The sequence below is a fragment of the Pimephales promelas genome, chromosome 23 (assembly GCF_988280905.1).
Source record: "Pimephales promelas chromosome 23, fPimPro1.hap1.1, whole genome shotgun sequence".
NCBI classification, from domain to species: domain Eukaryota; kingdom Metazoa; phylum Chordata; class Actinopteri; order Cypriniformes; family Leuciscidae; genus Pimephales; species Pimephales promelas.
This window is the reverse complement of record NC_142791.1, coordinates 1,093,714-1,111,482: the sequence shown is the minus strand read 5'-3', so window position 1 is coordinate 1,111,482 and position 17,769 is coordinate 1,093,714. Positions and strand designations below refer to the sequence as shown.

Below are 17,769 nucleotides of genomic sequence, written 5' to 3'. Positions count from 1 at the left end.
ACATTAGTATTAAAACTGCAGCAGATTCAAACGCGCTCTCTGGATCTCCCAGCGCTGTCTAGAGGTTAACAGTGTCGAGACACACACACACACACACACACACACTGTACGAATGTTATGATGCAGCGAGAGCAGGAATCAAGGCTTCATTGGGATGACATTCTCGCACAGAGAAGTTCAATTACACAACAATTTAAGATGAAGAGGTGGCTTTTGGTTTTCAACTGTGATAATTAATGTGCTCACTACTTGTAGGCAAGACCGCCTAAACCAAGACAAGACACTGCCAAGACCAGAGGGTATCGAGACCAAGACAGACTGAGACCAAGACCGAGACCAAGACCCAGACTCAGACCAAGATCCAGACCGAGGCCACGCCGAGACCGAGACCACGGCCGAGGCCAAGACCCAGACCGAGACCAAGACCGAGACCAAGACTCAGACCGAGACCAAGACTCAGACCGAGACAGAGACCACGACCGAGGCCAAGACCCAGACTGAGACCAAGACTCAGACCGAGACCAAGACCCAGACCCAGATCAAGACTGAGACTTAGACCCAGACCGAGATTACAGCCAAGACCGAGACCACGGCCGAGGCCAAGACCCAGACCAATACCACGGCCGAGGCCAAGACCCAGACCGAGACCAAGACCGAGACCAAGACTCAGACCGAGACGGAGACCATGACTGAGGCCAAGACCCAGACTGAGACCAAGACTCCGACCGAGGCCAAGACCCAGACCGAGACCAAGACTCCGACCGAGACCAAGACTCAGACCGAGACCAAGACCCAGACCCAGATCAAGACTGAGACTTAGACCCAGACCGAGATTACAGCCAAGACCCAGACCGAGACCAAGACCCAGACCGAGACCACGCCGAGACCAAGACTGAGACCGAGACCGAGACCAAGACTCAGACCCAGACCCAGATCAAGACTGAGACTTAGACCCAGACCAAGACCCAGACCCAGACCGAGATCAAGACCCAGACCAAGACCCAGACTGAGACTGAGACCGAGTCCAAGACCCAGACCAAGATCAAGACCTTCACATGACCTTGCCAGGTCATGTTTGTAAATGAGAAGTGGTTCTCAAACAGTTTACCTGGATAAATAAAGGTTAAAAAAAAAGACCCAGACCGAGACCGTTAAGTGCAGGATCCGAAAGTTGGTCTTTTTGTTGATGATCTCACACACACACACACACACACACACACACACAAGCGACTGCCTTGTTCACATATCCCTAAATGAACTGAACCGAACTGATCCGAAACAAACGCTCCGGTGTGAAAGCACCCTCAAAGTCAGTCATTCTCTCTCACACAAGTCAATCAGAGATCATGACAAACCCGGTGATCTCCCCGTCTCTGCTGTCATTATGGAAATCAACCATCTGTGAGAAGACTTTTGGAGAGCCGTTGTGCCCTTATTCCTTTTTTAATGCTCAATCTCAACTGTGCCGTGTTTCTCGCACACCCACACTTGCAGATGTAACACGCTATTTTAGTTAGAAATAGAAGAAATATGGGCCTTTGTCTAGTTATTGTAGTAATTTACCATATATTTAATAGGGCTGTCAAACGATTAATCGCATCCAAAATAAAAGTTTGTGTTTACATAATATATGTGGGTGCACTGTGTATAATTATTTCATATATATAAATACACACACATGCTTGTATATATTTAAGAAATATTTTCATGTATATACTGCATATAGATTTATATATAATTTATATTATATGTATTAATATTTTTTTCTTAAATATACATGCATTTGTGTGTATTTATATATATATATATATATATATATGAAGAGTTCAGATGCAAAAGCCTCTAAGTGCCATTTGAAATTTTCTTCTAAAATGATCATTTTTATCAAGCTTGTATATTTAAGTTCAGTAATTTCACTTAAATGGCAATGAGGATTACCTATTAATTGTCATTTAAGTGAAATTACTGAACTTAAATATACAAGCTTGATAAAAATGGTCATTTTAGAAGAAAATTTCAAATGGCATTTAGAGGCTTTTGCATCTGAACTCTTCATATATACAAAAATAATTATACACAGTACACACACATATATTATGTTTATTTTAGATGCGATTAATCGCAATTAATCGTTTGACAGCCCTAATATTAAATCATTAAATATTTCGATACACCACATCTTGAGTTTGTAGGTGACTCTTTTTCAGGGCTTGTTCAAAGAACCCACAAATCTTAGCAGTGTTAGCAGTAAGTGTCTTCTGGTTATTTGCGAGCTGTCTTGAGTTTCTTTAAATGCCTAAAGATGTTTCTTAAGTGTTTGGTGAAGGCCATTAAAATGCATAACAAATTAGAAGTGTTTACTTGGGTAATAATGAGGTGGCCTTGCTAATTAATACTAAGTGCTTCTAGCTAACGTGTCAGACTGCTTGTTAAGAGAGTGCTAATGCCCTGAGCTCCTCCAGTTCTCAGTGGATCACCGCTGACACCTGTCATCAGTGAATTTGTGACATTTCTCACGGAAAGTAGACTTAGCTGTACTTGACACACAATCGTCACCTAAGGTCGGCCGAACCGATCATCCTGGAAACTCTTCCATTAGAAACAGGCCAAGCGCTTCGGCTCTTTTGTGGCTGGGCTGAGAATGATTTATTTTCCACAACAAAATCCGACTTGCTTGGTCGCGTTCTGGCACGAGGGCCCGATCTGTCGAAGAACACGGAGATGTGGTTTTGTTTTATGATTAGATGAGCGGGACATCTGCTTTAGATACTTCTCTCCATTACACACACACTTACACACGTGATTCACGGCCCATATGTGTCCAAAACCAAACTAATGTTCGGTGAGATGATGTCGTACTCTTGTTGGAGTTGCGCGGTCACGTAAAATCATCTCTCGTCAAGCATGCACCTGGCGGGCGTTTGTGGGTTTCGTGACGTCCAGGGAACTTTCTGGAGATTTCTACTCCCCCCTTCATCGTTAAGTTTAATGGAGCATGAAAGGGCTAAAAAAAGATTGAGCCCTTTAATCTGCCTGGCAAAATGACTTTTTGTCCCCTAATCAAAGTCAGAAGACTCTCATGATGAAGATCCAGCGTAGTTTCATTTTGGGCGAAATCTTTCACGTATGAAAAGTAATCTCGGTTTTGAAAACCCATTTATAATGACTGTCTTGTATATGTTTCTACAGTTGTGTAGGCAGCAAAGAAATGTTTGTATGTATGCGTGATGTGTTCTTCAGATAGACGCCACCTGTGCCAGAAGCTGCCAAGATTCCACCTTTGATATCGCATGAAAAGCTTTCGCCAAACTACAAACGATGCATGCGTCATTTTTCTTCCGATGGACAGCAACAACAGGTCACCGGCGGCACAGATGAAACGAGAGCCGTCCCCGGCTCTTATTATGGCATCTTTCATTGTTTTTATTTTCCTTTCAAAGTGGGCAATGAAGAAAAGATGAAGGCACAGATTTTGTCATTTCACAGCTCTGTGTCGCTTGATCGGACACAAGCCGTGTGTGTGTGGGCTCACATCAGATTTATTTATAGCCTGATTTCAGGACGTGTGGCTAGTGTTTAATTTTAGTTTCCGTCTAGTCAAGCTGTCATTTTAATAAACGCGACTAAACCTAATAAAAATTAGTCTAGTTTTAGTCGACGAAAGACATAGTCTAGTTTTAGTCAATGAAAATTTTATTGTAGTCTATTTTTAGTAATGCAATTCTTTTTAACCCAGTCAATATAGTATAAGTACCTACAGTAGTAGTATAGACGAAACCAACATTATAATAATATTTAATATAATCTAGATATGGAATAAATAACATTCAATACAAAATGAACATGTCTCGTATATTGAAATATTTTACATTTTTATTAAAAAACGACATGGAAGCCTCCGTGAACCTACACGTCCCATGTACTTAAAGATAATAAATTCTTCATTTACGAGGATAAGTCAGATAATTTGCAGAGGTATTTGGACACCATTGAGGACATATTTATGAATAAAAATATTGATTTCAGATAATAAAATACCTAAAAATCTACACAGAGTCCCTTTAACATAACAAATAGCAAAAACCAAAACCAAAAAACAAATACACACAAAAAAAATAAAGATAAAGATAAAACACAAATAAAGTTTTAAGTGATAAAATATTTGCTTTGCTGTGCATTAGAACCACACCTGGCATTTAGTCATATTACAAAATAATTTATCGAAGCATCACGTGAGCAAGCAGCTAGGCTCCTGATTGGTTAACGCGGCGCGAATTGACGGCAAAGTTACGATTTTTCAACTTGGGCGGCAGGTGCGAATTCACGTCAAACGCGTGATAAATAATTTATCTAACTAAATTATTCGCGCTTAACGCGCCACACGCTCAATTCGCACGAATTTGACGACACGAAACCAAATTTTTTTATTCGTCAACAATATTAAATTATACATTTAATTATAGTCATCGTCACATGACCAGCATTTCTCGTCTCGTTTTCATCACGAGATAAAGCTTCGTTGGTAACGATATTTAGTCATAATTTTCGTTGACGCTGAAAGCAACACTGCGTTTCCTAGTCTGATCAAAAGAAATCTTTCTCTCTGTGTACCATCCATTAAAATTAGGCCACAGCTTAATTGTAATAGATAAATTAGTGAATTTTTGTTTTTGATTTTTGAACCCGTCATCAATGGCCCTGTCAGAAAACTTCAGCATCGAAAACAGGATTTATTTTATTTTCCCAAATCTTATGTCCATGTGAACTACACAGCCTGCTTTTACACTTCTAAAACTGGGCATTAGAATAGATGTCATGGTTATGTGTAAATGATAAATGCAGTTGTACGTAATAATACATAATTAACACGAAAATAAAAAATGTATAGGTTTCAATGACATTCGGTTCTATTTATGTAATTTTGAATTTGAATTTGAAATCTTTATTTCGAACATAAAAAGAAAGTATATAAAATAAAACAATGTTTAAATAAAATCATAAAGCGATCGTATTATTTAACGCGCTATTATTATGTTCGAGATATCAACCACGTGTCGATAATGTTTGTATAAAACTGGTAAAATGTACGCCTATGTCATAAAAAAAACATAAAGATACTTAAATATTCTCTTCTCAGCCGTGATCAAAATCCCGTCCGTTTTCTGATTGGCATTTCGCAAGGATTCCTGGGTAGTTAAAGTGCGTGGAGCCTGCACCGCTTCAAGGGTACACAGGGGGCGCTGCTGAGCACACTTCAGAGCGTTAAAATGCTAAAGGGACTCGGCGAGCATGCACAATTTAAGTCCACAAGACCGAAAGTCCGCATGAAGTGCGTCAGGGCCAATGTGCCTCAGACAGGAAGTGGAATTTTGAATCCTGTAAAAGTCCCTCTTTCATCACAGAGCCAAGAAGATTCAGTGTCGTAGACCCTTTCTACACTCCCTCGGGGTTGGTGTGTGCGTTTTTACGGTGCCCGTGGGGTTCTGACAGAAGCAGGGAGAGCACTGTGTCCTTGTGCCCTCTCAGCAGGGCTTTTCTCTCCCATCAGCCCATTCACTTGAGCAGATTCAAATAACGCTATAAAACTGAATGCTAAATGTTGGCGTTATCTCGTCTGTAATGAAAAGCCCATGAAATTGATTTAATGCTGCAGCGCCTCTCTCCAGCAGCCTCTCACGACGGAAACACAAAACAATGAGCCTCCAAGATCTAATAATTAACCCACCTAATCCGCCAAAGTTAATCTCTCGCTAGAACTTTGTTCCAGTGCTAACTTTGGCACAGGGAGGGAGAGAGAGGCCACTGGGGGACCGAAGATGTTGTGCAGCGCGGATGACACTTCGCTGAAGGACACAACAGCGAGCAGCGCTAAAGAGAAGCAGGGACGCGTGACCTTCATTAGCATTAGCGTTAGCATACTGATTTGTGTTTTGTGAAGAGATTAACGAGCTGAGGAGAGAAACAGGAAATGACATGCGTAACTCAAACCAGAGACACCACAGAGGTTTAATCTGGACCTGTTTATTTGTACTTTTCTTTTTTTTCTTAATCTATTATACTCGTTGGTATGTTTCTTTTACATTAGGATTTCTTTTACGTTTAGTGGCCATATTGATATTTTTCTCTATTTTAATTATTTTATATACACTGCTCAAAAAAATAAAGGGAACACTAAAATAACACATCATAGATCTGAATGAATGAAATAATCTTATTAAATACTTTTTTCTTGTTTTTACTTTTTAAGTGTTCCCTTTATTTTTTTGAGCAGTATATTTTAGTTGTATAGTTGTTATTCTTCATTCATCTTTCCTTTTTTATTCAGTAGCCATGTGACCATAAAAGTCTTAATTTTTTCATTCTCCTTAAACTAACCAAATGGCAAATTTATTTCATTTTTATATTTAGTTTATTTGAGTGGCTGAATGGCACTGAATGTTTTAAAAACATGGGTTCTTTCTATCTATGTTGTATGTAAAATGATGCACAATGCTTTTGACAGTCGCGGCAAATTCAGATCAGGTGCCTCATTTATAAACGTTTCGTACGCACAAAAGAAGGCGTACGCCACTCTCTACGCAATAATTGGTATATAGTTCATTTTTTAAAAAAAATTGCTGATAATTTACTCACCCCCATGTCATCCAAGATGTCCACGTCTTTCTTTCTTCAGTGGAAAAGAAATTAAGGTTTTTGATGAAAACAGTCCAGGATTTTCTCCATATAATGGACTTCAATGGGGTCCAAACGGTTCAAGGTCCAAAAGACAGTTTCAGTGCAACTTCAAAGGACTTTAAACAACATCAGACGATGAATAAGGGTCTTATCAACCGAAACGATCGGCCATTTAAAAAATAAAAAACAAATATAAGTTTTATAAGCTCAAATGCTCGCGTTGCTCTGTTCTGTGATGCGCGTTCGTGACTCTCCTGTTCGAACTCGTTTATCAAATTGAACAAATCTTTTTTCGAGTCATGACTCGAAGGGTCCTAGACAAGACCCTTATTCATCGTCTGGAATCATTTAAAGCCGTTTGAACAGTTTGCAGTTTGCATTGAAACTCTCATTTGGACCTTGAATCGTTTGGACCCCATTGAAGTCCATTATATGGAGAAAATCCTGGAATGTTTTCATCAAAAACCTAAATTTCTTTTCCACTGAAGAAAGAAAGACGTGGACATTTTGGATGACATGGGGGTGAGTAAATTATCAGCAAAAGTTTTTTAAAAAGTGAACTACTCCTTAAGGGGAAAACTGCGTAGGATGTGCGTGTGCACCGTTTTATAGATCCGAATATTTCTGTACGTACGCACATCCTATGCTTAATCCGTACGCCACTTCTGACGCAAATCCTTCGCAAAGTTTTATAAATGAGGCTTCTGGTGTGTAAATGAAATCTCTTTATGCGTTATCACTTGCTTTGCAGTGTAATATAAGAACAGTCCCTCTAGACTCGAGTAACCAGAAGGTGATAAATAATGGATCACGAATTATTGGGTTGCCAATCTCAAATCTTTACCTATTACGCTACTCCACCTTCATAGTTTTGCGTTGCAGTCTGGTGTAATGACACGCTGTAGAAGGGCTTTTGACCCCCGGCAAGTTTTTACTGCTCTGATTAGCAGCTGTCAGACACAGATAGTGCCAGGACTATAATTACGTTTGTTATGAAATAATAGAGCTGTAGATACTCTGGCCTGTTGGTCTTATTTAGTTGGCTTCAGCAATGATGATGATTATGTTTGATTACTTTGTTTGAACACTGAACTCACGACTGTCATTAAATATGTAGATTCCTCAGCAGTCTTGGCTTACCACAAACAAATTGCTTGCTGTGAATCACATTGTCATTTAATAGAATTTGCCTACTTGTTCAGTATTAAAGGACAACTCCGGCGCAAAATGAACCTTTAGTCGGTACCTAGTCGACCGTTCTCTGTTATTTGTTTTTTGATTAGTTTTATCTCTAAAAACTGTTTAGCGTATAACACTAGTATATATGGCATAGAGTAATGAAAAATAAAAATGGCCACTAACAAGGCTCAAAATAGCCCCGCACTAACACAGTAACATAATAAGGGTCCCTACATGCAAACCAAAGCATTGAGAACGTTGTAAGTGTACAGAGAGTTTAATAAGAAGATCTTTTATAAAGACAGTCCACTTCGTGTATACAGACAGGATCGATAAGTCGATATTTTATAAGTCTTTATAAAATATCTTCTTATTAAAGTTCCCAATGCTTCGGTTTGTATGTAGGGACCCTCATTATCAGGGACGTGCACAGACATTTTGAGGGGCTCAAGTGGAAAAAAGGGCACCAAATTTATTTATTTATTTTTTTTTACTTTTTTAAACAAAGTATATATACTTTTATACTTATACTATAACTCTGACTTTTAAAAAAAATATATTAAAAAAGTTAATTTTATCTTCCTCAAACTCACACAATTGTTTCATTTTCAAAAGATTTCTACAAAATAATCAGTTCACACAGAAACCAGGCCTATTCATAGGTTTATAGAGCAGCAAAAGAATCCATGCCATAATGTGCATGTTTTCTATGCTACTAGTTTCAATCAACTATATATTACACACCTATTGGTGACAAGGACTTAGTTTCACATTTGAGGGAGGACTGTATCAAATAAACCTTCAAAATACACATTTAGATGGAGTTTGTTTTAAACCTACTATCCTCCATCTGTTTGCATCTTTAGATTTCTTCTAAATTCACCAATTTAGATATTTAAATTTCAGGAGGAAAGACTCTTTATGTACTGTATGTAAGCCATTAACTTCAATAATACGAATTTTAGGTCATAAAAAGTCGTTCGGATTTTCCATACAAGGTCATAAGTTACAGTTAGCCACGTCTTAAATTTTATGCTCATTATAATTTTTCTTGATAAAATGAAATCAAGTTCGAGTCAATATCGTCATACTCTATATCAAAATCGAGTTCGAATGTTCGATAATGTTTATGTGCCAAAAGTGCCTGCTCATTATGTTACTGTGTTAGTGGTATAAACTATTTTTATTTTTCATTACTTTATGCCCTATATACTAGTGTTATACACTAAACAGTTTTTACAGATAAAACTCTTTACATTCGATTATCATGAAATGTTATTAGACCACAGGTTCGTTTTGCGAGTTAAAAATCAGGTGGCTTTCTTCATATTTTTAACTCGTACGGACACACACGCTTGGGTCTCACACAGTCATTATCACCTACCATTATGAACCTTAAAGAGGACCACATGCGTCTCAGTGAGATAATTGGCTCAATTCATCCTCCAATTCGCTCACACTCACAAATGATCACACTGATGGATTGAGCACTGATGCGTCTCCGTCAACTCGGCCAGCACGCGAGGGTGGACGGGCGCTGTCGCCGTGTGTTAAATCATACGCTTTCCGTATCCTCTAGTGGCGTTCAGGCAAACAAGTGCGTTTGTCCTCCCAGCGGTGGAACCGTTTTTATAAAGGCCCATAATTCTGTGCTGCTCGAGTGTTATTGTGAAAGATTCTGAAGTAAGTGCAAATAAACTTTAATATATTACCTTTGTCCCAAGGAATAGCTGACGGCCGTTCTATGAGCAGCGTGTTCCTGTCGTTAAACTGGCTGTAGATCAGTCCACTCTAAACCATTATATTTGAGTTCTTTTGATTTACGTGTAATTATTTGAACGATGATGTAGCATCTTCCCTTGTGTGTGTGTGTGTGTGTGTGTTGCATTGGTGTGAATGAAACTCTGCTGCATTCATGTGAGTAATCGTCTTCTCTCCGCAGGTTTCCCAGCGACGACGTACGGACCCGTGGCAGCGGCGGCGGTGGCGGCGGCACGAGGCCCAGGTAGGACGACCCCGGGAAGAAGCAGCTACATGAACGCAGGGCCAGGTAAACACTCTTTACCCCCTGTGTTCTGAGTGGCTACTGCTTCCCCAGCCGAAAAACACACTTGTGTCCTGTCTATCTCATCACGTGCCCTAATCCTGACTTACTCCATCCAAAGACTAAAATCTCTGCTCCGTAGGAGTGATGTGAATAAGTTTGGACCCCCATGCTAAAGTTGCCTAAAAAGAGGAATAAAAAATCATCTTTTGGATATTGATCTTAATGCCTTAATTAGAAAAATGAGGAAAACTCCAACCTTTAAGGACACCAATTTTCTTTGTGAATGAATAATGTATCATAAATAAATAAATGTTTTTCCTTAAAATACAGGGTGCATAGAGTAAGTCAGGACACCCCTATATGTTAAATTCCCATAGAGTCAGGCAGATTTTTATTTTTAAAAGCCAGTTATTTCATGGATCCAGGATAATATGCATCCTGATAATTAAAATATCCCCACATCATCACACACCTTCCACCACACCTAGAGATCGGCATGGGGTACTTTCCATAAGATCATCTTTCAATGCAAATCAAACCAGCTATTAGGCTAACTGAAGTAAAACATGCCAATCTCTAGATGTGGTGAATGGTGTGTGATGATGTGGGGATATTTTAATCCCAAAGGCCAAGGGAACTTTATCAGGATGCATATTATCCTGGATCCATGAAATAACTGGCTTTTAAAAATAAAAATCTGCCTGACTCTATGGGAATTTAACATAGGGGTGTCCTGACTTACTGTATGCACCCTGTATTTTAAGGAAAAACATGTATTTATTTATGACACATTATTCATTCACAAAGAAAATTGGTGTCCTTAAAGGTTGGAGTTTTCCTCATTTTTCTAATTAAGGCATTAAGATCAACATCCAAAAGATGATTTTTTATTCCCCTTTTTAGGCAACTTTAGCATGGGTGTCCAAACTTATTCACATCACTGTATGAATCGATTCGTATCGATCCATCAATTATACACCCAAAGCATCGATGCGTCTGCAAGAGTATCGATTACGTGTTTATTTTGCCGCCTGTATATTGTCAGCATCTGCGAACAACATATTCCTAAGCTGCGGGTGGCGCTAACCTCATTATTGTCTTCACCGCTTCACTTACGTTTAACAGACTATCTATGTACACACACATTGTTGATGTTGAGTCTGGCTTTCACGAGGATGGAACAGATTGAGAGTGAAATGTTACACACTCGAACTCGTTCATCAAAAATGAACAAGTCATTTGGTTCATTTAACAAAACGAACGAATTGACTCTGAAAAAGATTCATTCATTTTGATAAACGAGTTCAAACAGGAGAACAGAGCAAGGCGAGCATTTGAGCTTATAAAACTTAAACTTTATTATTTATTTATTAAATGAGCGATCGTTTCGCTTGATAAGACCCTTATTCATCGTCTGGTGTCGTTTAAAGTAGGGCTGTCAAACGATTAATCGCGATTAATCGCATCCAAAATAAAAGTTTGTGTTTACATAATATATGTGTGTGTACTGTGTATAATTATTTTGTATATATGAAGAGTTCAGATGCAAAAGCCTCTAAATGCCATTTGAAATGTTCTTCTTTAATGATGATTTTTATCAAACTTGTATATTTAAGTTCAGTAATTTCACTTACTGAACTTAAATATACAAGTTTGATAAAAATCATCATTAAAGAAGAAAATTTCAAATGGCATTTAGAGGCTTTTGCATCTGAACTCTTCATTTATATAAATACACACACATGCATGTATATTTAAGAAAAAAATATTTATATATAAAATATTGATATTTATATATAATATAAATTATATATAAATATATACACAGGATATACATGAATTTTTTTCTTAAATATTTACAAGCATATTTAAAATAATTATACACAGTGCACCCACATATATTATGTCAACACAAACTTTTATTTTGGTTGTGATTAATCGTTTGACAGCCCTTGTTTAAAGCCCTTTGAATAGTTTGCAGTTTGCACTGAAACTCTCTTTTGGACTTTTTATTGTTTGGTTCCCAATGAAGTCCATTATATGGAGAACAATGCTGGAATGAACTAGATACCACAGCTTAGTCTTAACATCTCAGATTTGTATACTCGATAACACACTTTAGTTCTGCTTTCAGTTGGAGTTTATAGGCCTAGTAAAACTGCACTTAAGAGGAAATTGTCTTGGAGAATTGCTTTCACGAACGCACTCAAATTCTGCAGTGTTTCACGAGAGAGTGTTTCAGAGATTCAGGTTTGGACCTGACAGACCGCAGGGCACACAGCTTTCTGGAGGCCCATTTCCCCGGAGTGTGTCCTCGTCCTTTCCTGCTTTGCTGAGACATCTCCCCGTGGATCTCTCAGTCCCTTTCACAGTGGTCTCGGTGGAGGATCATGGGATGCTTGTTGTTGCTTTCCTAATCATTAAGGCAGTGTGTCTTTCTCTGTTTTTGGTTCACCTCATCATGTGCAGCTTTCATCCCCTGTCTTGACCCGAGTGAGATGGAGACAGATCAGTGGAAAGTGATGAGTTTGCGCTGCAGATGGAGTGCAGTGGAGGCAGTTTCCTGTGCCCTGGTGTATTGTGGGAGTTTGCAGTGTTGAGAATAAGCAGTACTGAGGCCAGCGGTTGCTGCATTTAACCTCTGTGTCCTACCGAATCTGCTGGTGTCTTGCTGGTACTGGGTTGAGGTCCATTCGTTATTATTAATGTATTGAAGCGAGTTTGTATTTGAGGGAGCAGATGAGATGTTGTTTTACGTTCTGCTCTGCTGCAGTGGGCCGTCTGCCCGGGCATGAAGACGCTCCTGTTTGGCAAAACACCTCACATTATCCAAGATCATTATCCATTTCATCCCAACGAGCTCTGTGAGCCTTGAAAAGCATCTCTGTGCGGGTTTGGCTCCTGTGTATGAGGTGAGATTACACACAGGCCTGCATTAGCTCCTGCTGGACTGAATGTGATTTAAATCCCCATAGAAAATTGGGGAGGATGCTGTTTTTTCTTTGTTTTTTCACATTAAATCTGTCCGTTTGGTTCAGAATTGGGTTTGTGTGGTTGATATGGTTTTTTAGTTTAGTTTGCATTTTGTTAGTATGTCCATGGCACACACACACTTCGCAGTTGTTGTTACCTTGCTACAGTGGTACAAAAAGTAGTAGTACCAGATCCTTCTGCTCTTTGCTGTCTCTAATAGAGAAAAGTAGACATTTACAGTGATGTGAATAAGTTTGGACACCCATGCTAAAGTTGCCTCTTAAAAAGAGGAATAAAATCTTAATGCCTTAATTAAAAAAATTAGGAAAAATCAAACCTTTTAAGGACACCAATTTTCTTTGTGAATGAATAATGTATCATAAATAAATAAATGTTCTTCCTTAAAATACAGGGTGCATAAGTCACGGCACCCCTATGTTAAATTCCCATAGAGTCAGGCAGATTTTTATTTTTAAAAGCCAGTTATTTCATGGATCATTTATTTATGATACATTATTCATTCACAAAGAAAATTGGTGTCCTTAAAGGTTGGAGTTTTCCTAATTTTTCTAAATAAGGCATTAAGATCAATATCCAAAAGATGATTTTTTATTCCTCTTTTTAGGCAACTTTAGCATGGGTGTGCAAACTTATTCACATCACTGTATTTTATGTCTATTATTGAATTCATTAAAAATTATATTTATATTTATTGTTAAAAATTTATAGTATTAATTTGTAAACATGTTAACACATTTTTTACTAGTGCTGGGCAACCATTAATCACGATTCATCCAAAATAAAAGTTTGTGTTTATATAATACATGTGTGTGTGCTGCGTATAATTATTCTGTATATAAAAATACACACACATGCTTTTATATATTTTAGAATTTTTTTTAAATTTATATATAAAATATTAATATGAATGATGTATAAATATACATACAATATAAACATATATGTGTGTGTATTATATATAGAAAACAATCATACGCAGTACACACACATGTATTATGTAAACACAAACTTTTATTTTGTTTGCGATTAATCGCCCGGCACTAATTTTTACACAATGTAATATTTATTTAAATGCATTGTATATTATATTTATTTTATCTGTATAATTTAATATTTATTTTAAAATACATTTAAAATAAATTTAGTATTTTTATCTGTAAAATGAAATATTTCTTTTTAAAATGATTTAACATAAACGTAAGGTTGCTTTAGGATGCTCACAAAAAACTCATTAAAACTTAGACTTTAGAACCTGTCACCAAAAAAAAAAAGGTGCATGATGGGTGTCTTCCTGCTGTGTTCATCTACAAATCATAACTCTCAGTGTCAAAAGCTTTGTAACTGATCCGTCACTAATTTAGATATAACGTCCTGAATTTCTGAGGTTACTTTGTCATTCAACCAGAGAAAAGCACGAATAGAGACCTGAGAGTATGCCAGAAAATGGCTGAATAAATCATGTGTTAAAATTCATTAGCAAAGCCTTTCTGAGCACCAAAATGACAAGACATTAAATATGTATTATTTATTAAATGTCGGCACTTACGGAAAAGGGGGTCTAGTGATGTTAATTAGCCAGCCGTTCGGTCAAAAAGGACTGTTTTGAATGGAAAGTGAAAGCTAAATCCAGGCACGGGTTTTTTTTTTCCTCTTTCTAAATTGACTTAGGTGGAAATAAAGAGGCTAATTACAGCTGCTCTGAAATTCAAAGCTAATTTGGGGGCCAATATGACAGACTAACTGACATCCGCCATCAAGTTGCTTGTTCCAATGGCCACCAGGGATTTGAGTGTGTGTGTGTGTGTGGATAATCACACACTTGTTCACTGATGCACTCTTAACCAGCTCAGCCATGTAAGTGTCGGAGGACAGACACTAGCCTGTGTTTTACTGTGAATGTGATCGAAAGCTCTTAGACTGTTTGACGTGTGTGTGTTAGAGAGAGAGGCAGTTTGAGGTCACTTCTGTGATCTGGTAAAGTGGAAACGAGGAGAGCCGTTATCCACTCAGAGAGAGCCGCCCCACTGTTGGCTGAAAGGAAACAAGCGATGTCTTGAGTTATATCTCCGTAACAGGTCTTTCTGTTGTTCAGGAGAGAGCTGGTGAGAGTGAAAGTGAGGGGAGAGGGGTAATTATCGTCAGAAATGAGGCTCGGCGAACGATTCGCGCTGCTGGGCCCGCTGATCTGGTCGCCACGGCAACGCCGACCCACTCATTTGCTTTGCAGATGAGTAATTACATCCAATTAGACTACTGAGAGAGTGAAAAAAGAGAAACAAATGGAAGAAGGGGTCTTTTGTTTCACACTGATAGCTGGAATATTAATAATTGGGCTGAAGATGAGATGGACAGTGATACTGTAACTAGGAGCCGAGTCGAAGTCTTCAGCAGTTCACACCTGCTTCCAGACAAGTCATTTCACTCGGCGGCCATCTTTTTTTTTTTTTTTTTTTCAAATGGGGAAACTTCATATTCCCCAAAACTGTTTGCCAAGCCTAAATTGCGTATTTGAAATCACCAATGAATTCGCCTTTGGCTAAGCCACGCCCTAGAATGTAGATTGACCAATTACAGCGACCAAGAGCCAAGAACGGCACTTTTTCACAGCGCTCCATTGACTTTCAACACACGCGTCTCATATTTTTGGTCTCGGCAGGTTATTACCGTCGTAGTTTTATCAAAAATATGGTTAAACGTTGTGCCTTGGGTATTTTTAACACAGATACGCCTTTCCCAGAGAGGCTGGACGGGGGTGTCCGTTTTTTTCGCCCTTCCCAAAACCGCAAATCCTGACAAGTGTTGTCTTTGGATTAAACTGTATGAACGTCCTCAGTCAGCTAAACCCCTCAAAGATCAACAACAAGCACATCTTTTTTACTTCTAACCTTACTGTGTTAAGTTATACTAATTAGACCGTTTTATAATGTTAGGTTATGATTTCGGTTCTCACTTGATGCGCTAGCACACGCTGCTAATAAATACAACGTTATACTCGTGTAGTTGTAATAATAACGATTATAGAAGTGAATAGAGACCTACCCAGCTTTGCATGAACAGTGTTGCTCCCTGATATTGTTAGTCCCAGCCTCCGTCTCGATTTGGATATGCGGTGGTTGACTGTGATCGGTAACGTTATGCTTTTGCTTGAATATAGCCTTCGAACGCATATTGCAGCCCCTTTTGCCTACTTCTATCGGGCAATTTATTTGCTGCTTTATAAAAGTTTGATAACATTTCAGCAGAAAGAGCTGTCACAGCATAAGCCATGTTGATACCAAACCAGAGCCCAGACGAAGTTTAACGAAAGTAACAACAGTAACTAAGGGGGGCGGGGCTTATCCAAAGGTAAATTCTTACAACAACTGTCTCATTTTTTTTTCTTCTAAATGCTGGAATCATGAAAAAAAAAATCTTCAGGCTGGACCAAGCTAATGCTCATGCACAGTACTAAACACGCGTCTCAGAACACTCGCCGTTTCTAAAGGAACTTCTAACGGCTGCTGCAATCGAGTGCCGAAGTGATGACGTCACTTTGTAGGACAACCCAGAAGCTAGCGGCGCATGGGTTCCCTCGATCAAAAAGCAATGCATTTTCCCCATAGACTTTTGGAAAATCGCTAAAAATAAGATCTGTGTTGTGACCCTTACACGTTTTGTCTATCAAGATAATCTTTACAAGTTAATCCAACATTTATACACTTTTCAAGCCTATATAATTTAAAAAAAAACACAAGCAGACACAATAAAGTTAAAAAACAGCGGCTTTGTTCATCACAGACCTTATTTCAGGCACATTCAAAAAACCCATAGACTTCAGAGCGAGGGAAGCGGGCGTGCTAAAATGCTAACTCACTTCCGCGTTTTGGCGTAGCCTACAAAGTGACGTCGTAACTTCGGCACTCTATGGTGGCGATTGACACTTTTCTGTGGTGGTCTGTGGTGAACAGAGCCTCTAAATATTTTCACGTTTTGATCTATGACATAAAACACACAGTTATAACCTGCTTGTGTTTTATAAAATCTTTATATAGGCTTCAAAATGTATACATTTTAGATTAACTTGTAAAGATTATCTTGCTAGACAAAACGTGTAAGGGTCACAACTCTTTGTTAAACACAGATCTTATTTTTTGTGATTTTCTAAAAGTCTATGGGGAAAATGCATTGCTTTTCGACCGAGGGAACCCATGCGCCGCTAACTTCCGGGTTGTCCTACAAAGTGACGTCATCACTTCGGCACTCTATAAAGAAAATTTGTAATGGTATTGAAAGCGATTTTTGAATAACTGACTGCTTCATAAATTTTAAACGACTGGGAAATTTCATTTTGCAAAACCCATTATGGGATGTCAACTCCACAAGGGCCCTGTTTTCATGTACGAGTTAAACAAATCATGTTTGAAAACTGATTTGTTTTGAACTCTGCTTTCAAATTGTTAACTTGTATAAATAAAGACCCTAAAGACAGGGCTGTTTTCCATGGGTTATTTAATGTGTGGCGCATGCAGTGACTTTGGTATTCTCATTTACTCGTACGTCCTGCAGTCAAACCCAGAAACAGAGATCTGAATTATCAAAAGCTCTGGTGATGTGCCGGAAATTGTGTTATTGATGAAGCGCTACACCAGATGTCCGTTCAAATAAACCAGCGTTCCATCGGTGTTCATTAGCAAACCATTAATTCGCGCGCACATATTGTGGCGCATATCGCGGCGCGAGAGAACATGTGTTGTTGTAGAAAGATCAGAGGAGAGCTATTATTTCTACAACTTTGATGTCAGAGCAACTTTAACCCGATCCCTCTCCGTTTCTCACCTCTGCTTAAGTAAAAGCAAATCATTTGTGAGCTCTGAAAAGAAAATGAGCAGAAGAAG

The 17,769-nt window shown here is 38.5% G+C and overlaps 1 protein-coding gene across 2 annotated transcripts in view; it reads left to right on the top strand.

Moving 5' to 3' along the window:
- msi2a (musashi RNA-binding protein 2a) overlaps positions 1-17,769 on the top strand; it is a 225,030-nt gene that overhangs the window by 158,931 nt on the left and 48,330 nt on the right. Inside the window, exon 11 of one of the 2 annotated variants that reach the window (XM_039675722.2) lies at positions 9,797-9,904. In XM_039675722.2, the coding sequence (XP_039531656.2) occupies positions 9,797-9,904 (108 nt within the window). The remainder of the gene's footprint in view (positions 1-9,796; positions 9,905-17,769) is intronic. The other variant, XM_039675723.2, reaches the window with a different exon arrangement.